The sequence below is a fragment of the Homarus americanus genome, unplaced genomic scaffold (assembly GCF_018991925.1).
Source record: "Homarus americanus isolate GMGI-L3 unplaced genomic scaffold, GMGI_Hamer_2.0 scaffold29851, whole genome shotgun sequence".
NCBI lineage: Eukaryota > Metazoa > Arthropoda > Malacostraca > Decapoda > Nephropidae > Homarus > Homarus americanus.
In genome coordinates this window covers 168,213-180,559 of record NW_024729972.1, presented here as the reverse complement: position 1 = coordinate 180,559, position 12,347 = coordinate 168,213, and the positions used below count along the sequence as shown (strand labels likewise).

Genomic DNA, 12,347 nt, shown 5'->3' with positions numbered 1-12,347 from the left:
TCTTTCTGCATATCTTTCTCTTTCTCTTTCTCTATATCTTTCTCTTTCTCTTCGTCTTTCTCTCTTACTCTTTCTTTCTTTCTCTCTTCGTTTCCTTCTCCTTGATCACAATATAGACCAATGATTATATAGTTTCAAAAAAATAATAATAAGATAAATTCATAATGAGAGACAGATGAAAATAAAGAACTTCACTTGATTTCCATTTTGTTATTGTTTATGCTTTGTTTTCTTTTTCATGGCTGCGTTTTCTTCACTATTCAGACTTGCCCCAACTATCACGACCTAAGACGCTGGGTGTTGAAGGTGTGTGCCAACAGGAGTAGTGTAGCTAGAGCCAGGGAAGGTACACTAAGAGCTCCTGCACCACCACACAGCGTAATCTCATGTTCCTGAAGGTTAACAAATCAAAATTAAAATTAAGTCAGAGAAAAAAAAATCGTATAATAACAATATCTCGTGTAGCCAAATTTAATGTGATTTATTTTGCGAGATGGAAAAAAAATTTTTAACTTAGTTTTAACAAGAATATATTGTTTTTAACTTACTTTGAAGAGTATTTTTTTATTTATTTTTTAACACAATCTCTTTTTCTAATTCAATCTTTCCATCTGGATTTCGATACGAGTTATGAACAAGAAAAAGGGGAGGGGAAGTCAAGGCCAGTGAAGGGGGGGTGTTCGTAGGGAAAAATATTTCTACAGCGTAAATTCATCTACATTTATCTACAAAAACTAAATCGATTATAATTTACTAGTTTACTTAATGAATGTCCTTCATTACATAAAGTAAAGAGATCTAATTTTAATGAGGAAATAATATTAAAAGTAATAATAGTAATAGTTTAATAAGGTAAAAATAGTATCCCTTACCTCAGGGTGATAATAGTATTCCTTACCTCAGGGTGATAATAGTATCCCTTACCTCAGGGTGATAATAGTATTCCTTACCTCAGGGTGATAATAGTATCCCTTACCTCAGGGTGATAATAGTATTCCTTACCTCAGGGTGATAATAGTATCCCTTACCTCAGGGTGATAATTGATACATTTCTCGGGCCGTTTCCGGAAGTGTTGAAGAAGGAGTCGGTTACAGTGCATCGTCTCGTTGTAATCCACCTCTACCGGTTCAATATCCACCTTCCTCGACTCACAAGGACATAAGTTGTTGACAGCCACGAGGATCAGGTTGGTTGAGATCACCTTCTGTACGCTGAAGGGCCTGGTGACGGAGGGGAAGAAGGAGGAGGAGGTTTTGAGGGTGATATGGCCAGCTTAAGCTTTATAGGGTTAGTGTGTTCATCCTCTTTGTGTCTGGTCGTATAAAATGGGATTTTTTAAGGGATATATTAAAATGTGTGGTTATTTTTCACTTAAACCTACCTTAACCTAATCTAACCTCACTTAAACCTACCGTACCCTAATTTAACCCCATTTGAACTTACCTTAACCTAATCTAACCTCACTTAAACCTACTTTAACTTAATCTAACCTCACTTAAACCTACCGTACCCTAATTTAACCCCATTTGAACTTACCTTGACCTAATCTGACCTCACTTAAACCTACCTTACCCTAATCTAACCTCACTTAAGCCTACCTTACTCTAATCTAACCTCACTTAAACCTACCTTACCCTAATCTAACCTCACTTAAGCCTACCTTACTCTAATCTAACCTCACTTAAACCTACCTTACCCTAATCTAACCTCACTTAAACCAACCTTAAACTAACCTAACCTAATGTAACCTAGACCTCACCTGATACCCCTCCCATCACACCCTACTTCACCTGATTGCTCTATACAACACCTTAACATATATAATTAACTCACCTGCCGCAGCCGTTAGTATGACAATTGGACAGCTTCGCCTTAAGTGGTTTATATTCGCCATTTTGTAGTAGATTTTCATTCTGTAGTTTGTATAAGTAAACTTCTTTATCACAAGGTCGTGGGTGTGTTTTGTTAATCCTCGCCATCTGTTGGGGAAAAAAATCAATATCTGGCAATCAAACATTTCGCCGAATTCTAAACTATGGGAAAGAAATTATAGATCTGTTTGTTAGAGATAATTATACTCTGTAGATTATAGCGATATATATATAATGCCATAATACTAGAACTGATTAGTTAAGGTCAGTTAATAGGGTAGTTAAGGTAGCTAAGGATCAAAGATGGTGGAGAGTTATAGGGGCAGTGTATCAGTTCAGTTCTAATAGAGTTAAGGTTTAATAGGGTTACGGACTTGAGGGTTATGGGTAAAGGGGTGTTATGTGACTATATAAACCCGCATCAACGTGGAAACTACTCAAATCTTTAACATGTACAGTAAAGAAGAACTTATAAATTACTCTCATCTATTTATTAAACAAAAGCCACCCAATAAATGCTTAACTATTTTCTAAAACAAAAACTATCACAGTTACGTAAACCTACAAATAAACAATGTCTTTTGTTAATGAGGAGGTAAACTCAGGTGTGATGTGAGAAAGAGAAATAAGCATTACCTGAACTAATCTATTCTAAATAAAAGCCATTAAACATATCTATCTAAAACAAAAAAAAAGTACACATATACATCAAGATATCATTCTTAACTAACATAACTAACACTATCATTCTTATCTAACATAACTAACACTATCATTCTTAACTAACATAACTAACACTATCATTCTTAACTAACATAACTAACACTATCATTCTTAACTAACATAACTAACACTATCATTCTTAACTAACATAACTAACACTATCATTCTTAACTAACATAACTAACACTATCATTCTTAACTAACATAACTAACACTATCATTCTTAACTAACATAACTAACACTATCATTCTTAACTAACATAACTAACACTATCATTCTTAACTAACATAACTAACACTATCATTCTTAACTAACATAACTAACACTATCATTCTTAACTAACATAACTAACACTATCATTCTTAACTAACATAACTAACACTATCATTCTTAACTAACATAACTAACACTATCATTCTTAACTAACATAACTAACACTATCATTCTTAACTAACATAACTAACACTATCATTCTTAACTAACATAACTAACACTATCATTCTTAACTAACATAACTAACACTATCATTCTTAACTAACATAACTAACACTATCATTCTCATCTTTAGCTGTGAGTTTAATCTCCAGCAACACCCTTCTTATACCACAGATTCACAAAGGTTCTTAAGTTGAGTATTTCCATATAATTACTAAGGCTGAGAATGTATTCCTATAACTAGTTGACTTTAGATAGGACATAGATTATAGAAGCTGACTTGAAGTTAAATTATAATGGTAAAAAAAAACCCACATAGGCCTATATAACAAATACCATAGGTGTACCTCATTTTAATCAACCTATTGAAAAAAGTCTTAGCATCTAATTCTTCAAAAAATAAGACAAACAGTTGTATTAATCTCTAAAGCCTTATAGATGGTGTTTATGATCATGATGCTTATCTGGCTACACTGTCTTATCCTCCCATCGTAGTTCTAACCCATATCTGGCTACACTGTCTTAGAGAAGTTATATATTGTACTGAGTGTCCTTTCGTGATGTGGTAATAAACTTATTTAATCCCCCTATGAATATATATAATAGGTGTTTTCGAAGTTCCTTGGTGGATTTACAAAGTCTCTTGATGTTTGTGTCTACAGATTCCCTTGATGTTTGTGTTTAGAGAGTCCCCTGGTGTTTGTGTTTACAGAGTCCCCTGGTGTTTGTGTTTACAGAGTCTCCCGGTGTTTGTGTTTACAGAGTCCCCCGGTGTTTGTGTTTACAGAGTCTCCTGGTGTTTGTGTTTACAGAGTCCCCCGGTGTTGTGTTCCCTGGTGTTTGTGTTTACAGAGTCCCCTGGTGTTTGTGTTTACAGAGTCCCCTGGTGTTTGTGTTTACAGAGTCCCCTGGTGTTTGTGTTTACAGAGTCTCCCGGTGTTTGTGTTTACAGAGTCCCCTGGTGTTTGTGTTTACAGAGTCCCCTGGTGTTTGTGTTTACAGAGTCTCCCGGTGTTTGTGTTTACAGAGTCTCCCGGTGTTTGTGTTTACAGAGTCTCCTGGTGTTTGTGTTTACAGAGAACCGACAGAGGGTGTTTGGCAGGCCTCAACATAAACATTTAGTCTACAGTTTATGTCACACAAGAAAACAAGATGAGTAAATTCTTACCTAATTAACCACATTATTATAATAAATTTCAAATATTTTTTAGAATTCTTAAAGTATTTTTCGTTAAGATTTTTTTTAGACAATAAATGTTTGACAAAATCTATATCTAATACTATATTTTTAAAGAAACTGCAAATAGAATAAAAAAATCTATTTAAATTTGATCCAACATGCATGAAACACGATGCGGGAGAAAGAAATATTACTAAGAAACTATCTACGCAGACTACCGCACAAGCTAGAGGGCAAACCACAGGTAATAGTAAAAGTAGTACAGGTAATAGTAATAGCAGTATTACCCACAGGTAACCAAAAAGCCGAACTTTCGTGCCAGCCAGTCAACCAGCCAGAGTAAAACAGTGCCCCACTACCACTCATGAAGATGCAGAAAACCCCAGAAAAAGGCCAACAAAAAAAGGCCAAAAAAGGTAAATACAGAGAAAAATTCAAGGCTGCATGTGGACCACCCATTGGGTTTTGTTGTGATAAGGACTTAGTTTTATCCTAACATGAGTGAAGGAATGGTCAAACATTCTCATAATTGCTGCAGGAATAGTTAAACGTTCTCATAATTGCTGCAAGAATAGTTAAACGTTCTCATAACTTCCGCAGGAATGGTTAGACGTTCTCATAATTGCTGCAGGAATAGTTAAACGTTCTCATAATTGCTGCAAGAATAGTTAAACGTTCTCATAATTGCTGCAGGAATAGTTAAACGTTCTTATAATTGCTGCAGGAATAGTTAAACGTTCTCATAATTGCTGCAGGAATAGTTAAACGTTCTTATAATTGCTGCAGGAATAGTTAACCGTTCTCATAATAACTGCAAGAATAGTTAAACGTTCTTATAATTGCCGCAGGAAGGTTAAACGTTTTTATAACTGCCGCAGGAAGGTTAAACGTTTTCATAACTGCCACAGGAAGGTTAAACGTTATCATAACTGCCGCAGGAATAGTTAAACGTTCTCATAATTGCTGCAGGAATAGTTAAACGTTTTCATAATTGCCGCAGGAATAGTTAAACGTTCTCATAATTGCTGCAGAAAAGTTAAACGTTCTCATAATTGCCGCAGGAATAGCTAAACGTTCTCATAATTGTTGCAGGAATAGTTAAACGTTCTTATAATTGCTGCAGAAAAGTTAAACGTTCTCATAATTGCTGCAGGAATAGTTAAACGTTCTCATAATTGCTGCAGGAATAGTTAAACGTTTTCATAATTGCTGCAGGAAGGTTAAACGTTTTCATAACTGCCGCAGGAAGGTTAAACGTTCTCATAACTGCCACAGGAAGGTTAAACGTTTTCATAACTGCCGCAGGAAGGTTAAACGTTTTCATAACTGCCGCAGGAAGGTTAAACGTTTTCATAACTGCCGCAGGAAGGTTAAACGTTCTCATAACTGCCACAGGAAGGTTAAACGTTTTCATAACTGCCGCAGGAAGGTTAAACGTTTTCATAACTGCCGCAGGAAGGTTAAACGTTTTCATAACTGCCGCAGGAAGGTTAAACGTTTTCATAACTGCAGCAGGAAGGTTAAACGTTTTCATAACTGCCGCAGGAAGGTTAAACGTTTTCATAACTGCAGCAGGAAGGTTAAACGTTTTCATAACTGCCGCAGGAAGGTTAAACGTTTTCATAACTGCCGCAGGAACCTCTAGCAGCAAAACATCCAAAGTAAACAAACAGATCCCCCGATGAGGACCACTTAAGCAAGTCGGCCAATGTTACAACTGACTGAATTATTTATGTATTTGTATCTGTAATTCTTTCACCATCTTTAGGGGGGGGGGTGAGGAGGGGGAAGAGTAAGAAGAGGAGAAGGAGGTGCAGGAGAAGAAGGAGATATCTCTGAACTGCAGTAGAAAACTTAAAAGAAAATGGGCTTTGACTACAGCCTTGACTGCTCTGTATCTGACAGTTTTAGAAAATATTAGTTTTAATTGCACAGTCAGTGTCCTGCTGAATGTACATGACGCATTCCTGAAAATCTGTACATTAGGTGGATGTACATAAAATGGATGTAAGTTTAAGTAGAAGTATGTTAAGCGGATGTAACGTTAAGAGGATGTAATGAATGAATGTTAACTGAATGTACAGATGCCCACATTTCCACCTGATACAGTTAGAGTTGCTAATCCTCTCTCCCCATGAAGTGTGAATCCAGAGAGTATCAAAGCATGATTCTGAAGCTCTCATGTGTGAGGTAGAGAGAGGGTCCGGGGGATGGGGGCGGGGGAGGGGAGTGTCACCCACTCACACACCAGCCCCCGTCACCCCCCAGACCCTCTCGCCCCCTCACTGTGAGTACTTCAGAATCATGTTTCGATACTCTCTGGGCTCACACATCATGGGGAGAGATAATTGGCATCTCTAACTGTACCAGGTGGAAATGTCAGCAACTGTACGTAAAACAAATGTACGTTAACTAGATATTTGTGAATCGAATGTCCAGTATATTCACCGAACACTGACTGTATGTTGCATCATCAGAACTTAGACATGTTGCATTGTCTAAAGAAATATAAATATATGTATATGTTGTATTGGGATTTGAAATGTTGCATCAATATTCAAACATGTTGCATAAGGAGTTAAACATTTGGCAATAAGGCTTACATTCTAGCATTATTACTTAAATATGTAACATCGATACTTAAATAAGATGTTACATATAAACTTATAAACAAATTAAACCAATAAGTAACACTAGATTACTTAAATACTACTTTTGTAAGTTGAAGAACGGGGCTAAAGCCTTCCTTGCCTGTAAGTGCCATATGCTATTGTAAGTTAAATAAAAAAAAAATAAATAAAACAATTATTACATCATCACATTCTTACTCTCATCATCGGCATTTGGTCACTGAGGATGGTAGAAGAATGGAGACCTGGATAAAATCGGTGATAAAAAGAGAATAAATAATAATGCGAAAGAAACACAAGAAGAAGCGAGTAACAGACCAGCAACAAGAGAGAGAGAAAAATAAAATAAAATAAAGCTGAAGAAGAAGGAATAATGAGACGTACTTCAATAGGTATTTCTGTAGTAGTGGTAAGTTCAGGGATTTCAGTGGTCTACACAGTACCGTCCACATACAGGAGCAACACACAGACAGCAGAGTGGGAGTCACAATGTCACATCGTTAATAAGGAACATATATAGCGTAGAGACAAGGAGGGTCATAACAAGAACACTAGGGGGGGTGGTGACTGGTGGGGGGGAGCAGGTTGGTAGTGAACAGTTGAACAGGTTATGAACACTGATCGGTTATACAAAGTTCACTAAGGCTCCCTGGTTCATGCACTGTTATTGTTCTGGCCTGTGTTTTATATATATATATATATATATATATATATATATATATATATATATATATATGTATATATATATATATTTAACATGTTATACTAAATAGGGACGTTTGTCGATTGGTGATAACTATTTATGTATTTTCATTTTTGAAAACCTTCTGTCTAGCCATAAACGATCATGAGAATACAAATAAATGAATAGTTTCATACATAACCTAACCTAACCATTATTATCTGGTAACGGGGAAAGTTTCGTTAGGTTAGGTTAGGTTAGGTTAGGTTAGACTTCTTATGAAACCATTTATATGTACCATGGTGACTACATAAGCATCTGTAACCAATTATAACTATAAAAACAAACACAGAAAGACAAAACTAAAATAAATACATAGAAATTATCGCTATTTAGTATAACATATATAATTTTAATTCTTATTATTAATATTATTATTATTTCTACACGACAATGAATCATAACACAATTCTTTAAAGTTCTCAACGCTGTGACAGTAAGCATACTCCCTAACTACCTCGTGGTATAGTTAATAAACCAACCAATCACAGACCAGCTCTATTTGGGGTTAGGTTAGGTTAGGTTAGGTTAGGTTAGGTTAGGTTGGCAGCTCTTAACAATGCATCGGTAACTCTGTCAACTATTAATGACGTCATGAGTTAAGGTCACCTGTATAGAGCTGGTCTGTGATTGGTCGACCTTGATACTGTACCTGGAGGTCATTTCAGGTTACATACTGGCGGTACAAAACCAATCCACAAAAGACATTCCTATAATGTGGTTATATGTGGCCAAACTTACCATCTAGCATTCTCATTGGCTCATTCATCATATAGGAGCATTCTCATTGGCTCAATCAGCACAGGACAAATTCAGCCGTCAGAAAAAAAATATCAAGTGGAAATAGAAAGTTATATAGTGAAAGTTTGTAGATAAATTAAGTTGAAAATATATATGAGGGAAATGTGAGGGGTGGGAAGGGAGGTGAGGAGGGGTGGGGAGGGGGAAGGGGTGGGGTGAGAGGTGGGAGGGGAAGGTGAGGTGGGAGGGAAGGTGGGGAGGGGTGGGAGGGGAAGGTGAGGGGTGGGAGGGGAAGGTGAGGGGAGGGGGAAGGCAGAGGGGTGGGAGGGGAAGATGGGAGGGGGGGGAGGGGGTGAGGGGAGAGGGGTGGGGAGGGTGAGAGGTGGGGAGGGGAAGGGAGGGGTGGGGAGGGGGGAGGGGGGAGGGGAAGGTGAGGGGTGGAGGGGGAAGGGGGTGGGAGGGGAAGATGAGGGTGGGAGGGAAGGTGAGGGTGGGGGGGAAGGTGAGGGGTGGAAGGGGGGTGGGAGGGGTGGAGGGGAAGAGGGGGTGGGAGGAGGGGGTGGGGAGGGGAAGGTGAGGGGTGGGAGGAAGGGGAGGTGGGAGGGAAGGTGAGGAGGGAAGATGAAGGTGGGAGGGAAGAGAGGGGTGGGAGGAGAAGGTGAGAGGTAGGAGGGGAAGGGGAGGGGTGGGGAGGAGAAGGTGAAAGGGGGAGGGGAAGAGGGGTGGGAGGAGAAGGTGAGGCGTGGGGAGGGGAAGGTGAGGGGTGGAAGCAGAGGGAGAAGGCAGGAAGGTGAGGGGTGGAGGGGGGAGGGAAGGAGGGGTGGAGGGAAAGGTGAGGGGTGGGGAGGGAAGGGTGAGGGGTGGGAGGAGAAGGTGAGAGGTGGGAGGGAAGGGGTGGAAGGGAAGGTGGAGGGGTGGGAGGGGAAGGTGAGGGGTGGGAAGGGTGAGGGGTGGGAGGGAAGGTGAGGGGTGGAAGGAAGGTGGAGGGGTGGGAGGAAGGTGAGGGGTGGAAGGGGAAGGTGAGGTGAGGGGTGGAAAGGGGAAGGTGAGGGGTGGGAGGGAGGGGTGGTAAAGAAAGATGAGGTGGGAGAGAAATGTGAAGTGGGGGTAAAGGGGGGGGGGAAGATGGGAGAGAAAGGTTAGGTAATAAGTAAGAGTAATGATAAAAAGAAGGAGGGAAGGATGGAAAGGTAACGTAGAGAAGAAAGGAGATAGATAAATGGAAGAAGATGGTTAAAAGGAATCCAGATTAGACAAAAATAATCCATTACTGTATTTGAATTTCTGTCCCATCATCTCCCCCTCCCCCCCCCAAAAAAAAAACACGATGGCAGATAATGAAAGACAGAAATAAAGAAATACAGTAAATGAAAAAAAAATAAATAAAATGAAGGAAATAACAGATAAGAAGAATCATACCAGACAGAGAAATGAGAGATTGAAAGGTTAAAAAACACAATACAAGAGTTAAAGTTTTTTTTTTTCTGGCCTTACCGATATGCTGGGAAAGTCACCATCTTCTTCAATGTATGGACCTTCGTAGTCTGGGGGCATTTGGTCATCAGGGTGAACACCTGTGAGGGAGAGTGAGAGGGAGTGAGAGAGAGTGAGGCAGAATGAGAGAGTGAGGCAGAATGAGAGAGAGTGAGGAATGATACAAGAGCAATTATATAATGAGATTAAATATATATATATACTGTATATTTATGTATGTATGTATGTATGTACAGGTATATATTGCCGATACAAACATATACACACAATCATCCCAAAACTTGCAGCAATGAAAAGTAATAATATTGGTAACGTATTTATCAATTATATAACAACCATAATATGAGTAGGTGTACATGTGTGTGTGTGTGTGTGTGTGTGAGTTAAAGGTCACAACAGATAGAATATATCCCTCATAACATAACAACAGACACTGATTATATTATTCAACCTTTAAATAGAAACAAAACATTTTATCAACATTACTTCACTTTGGGTAACAACTTATATTAATCAAAGCGAAAAACGTATATGTTTAGTTAAGAGTCAGTACTCAGCTCAATGTTTACGTCACAGTGATGAGCAAAACAGAGTCAAGCAAATCTGGATAATGGATAGGTGTAATGGACAATTTCCTCAGGTTAGTTAATGGATAGGTGTAATGGTCACTTTCTTCAGGTTAGTTATTGGATAGGTGTAATGGTCACTTTCCTCAGGTTAGTTAATGGATAGGTGTAATGGTCACTTTCCCCAGGTTAGTTATTGGATAGGTGTAATGGTCACTTTCCTCAGGTTAGTTAATGGATAGGTGTAATGGTCACTTTCCTCAGGTTAGTTAATGGATAGGTGTAATGGTCACTTTCCTCAGGTTAGTTAATGGATAGGTGTAACGGTCACCATCCACAGGTATAGTTCAGGTGTTAATGCTAAACACAATACGGCAAGATCAAATTGTGTCAGCTAAGGTAATTAGTTACGACAAACACTTGGACGACTTCGACACACCCACACACACACACACACACACACACACACACACAAACACACATACACTAGGTCCTTCACGATTAGATGGAGGGCTCCAGGCTCCTTAGATCACGGTATTAAATGAGACCCACAAATGGAAACACAACAACAGAGTTTATAAAAGGATTCTGACTTCCCTTAGATGGATGACCAAGGAAAATGACATCTTTTCCCTCACTTGTAGATGGAAAATGACATCTTTTCTGACACTTGTGGATAGAAAATTGGCATCCATTTGTGGGTTGAAATTTATACGTGGTGAGGTGGTGGTAGTTAGGCCATCTTGTCACCAGCTTAACTACAACACTTGGTTCATGTTAGGTTAAAGACGATGGTGAGTTAGTGTGGGTCACTGGAACACAAGTCACTCTAGTAGGGGTAAGAGAGAGAGAGAGAGAGAGAGAGAGAGAGAGAGAGAGAGAGAGAGAGAGAGAGAGTATGGTTGAAAACATAAGGAGTAAAAGACACTGAGAGATAGAAAGAGCAAAAAGAGAAAGTGAGGGAGAGAGAAAGAGAGAGAGACAGACAGACAGACAGAAAGATAGATAGATAGATAGATATATAGGTAGATAGATAGATAGATAGATAGATAGATGGATGGATAGATAGATAGACAGACAGTCAGACAGCTAGATAGATAGATAGAAAGAGCAAATAAAGATAGTGAGAGAGAGAGGGAGAGTATAATAGAAATAAAGAGCGAAAAAGACAGTTAGTTAGAGAGAGAGAGAGAGAGAGAGAGAGAGAGAGAGAGAGAGAGAGAGAGAGAGAGAGAGAATAACTTAAAAATAATGAGTAGAAGAGACAATAAGAAATAGAGAAATGGAAATAAACCCCCAAAAAAGTGAGAATCGAAGAGAAAATAAAGTAAATTAACCATAGAAAACGGGAATATTAGACAGAGGGGAGGGGGCACTGCATCAAATGGTCATCTACCGTCAACATCGTAATATATTGCATCCAGGACGTCAGAGTACTCAGCCAAAATATCTTCCTCCTCCACGCCATCTTCAGTCTCATTCCCTGTGAGAAACATTACAGATGAGACACATAACGTCTTGATGATGAGACATGCACGCCAAAATAATAAGAGACAAGGGAGATACGCCAGGATGATGTTGAGAGACACAGGTGAGACACACGCCAGGATGATGATGAGACACAGGTGAGACACACGCCAGGATGATGATGAGACACAGGTGAGACACACGCCAGGATGATGATGAGACACGGGTGAGACACGCCAGATGATGATGAGACACGGTGAAACACACGCTTAGATGATGATGAGACACAGGTGAGACACACGCCAGGATGATGATGAGACACAGGTGGAGACACACGCCAGGATGATGATGAGACAAAGGTGAGACACACGCCAGTATGATGATGGAGAGACACGGGTGAAACACACGCCAGGATGATGATGAGACACAGGTGAGACACACGCCAGGATGATGATGACAAAGGTGAGACACACGCCAGGATGATGATGAGACACAG

General features: G+C 39.3%; 1 protein-coding gene across 1 annotated transcript in view; it reads right to left on the bottom strand.

The window, feature by feature from the left end:
• The window catches only part of LOC121866860 (voltage-dependent calcium channel subunit alpha-2/delta-3-like), a 124,317-nt gene continuing 111,970 nt past the window's right edge, over positions 1–12,347 (bottom strand). Inside the window, exons 32-37 of the mRNA XM_042366595.1 lie at positions 11,781–11,867; positions 9,819–9,898; positions 7,226–7,273; positions 1,835–1,980; positions 1,029–1,221; positions 1–392 (exon numbers count right to left, since the gene is read on the bottom strand). Coding sequence (XP_042222529.1) covers positions 279–392; positions 1,029–1,221; positions 1,835–1,980; positions 7,226–7,273; positions 9,819–9,898; positions 11,781–11,867 — 668 coding nt within the window. The 3' untranslated portion in view covers positions 1–278. The remainder of the gene's footprint in view (positions 393–1,028; positions 1,222–1,834; positions 1,981–7,225; positions 7,274–9,818; positions 9,899–11,780; positions 11,868–12,347) is intronic.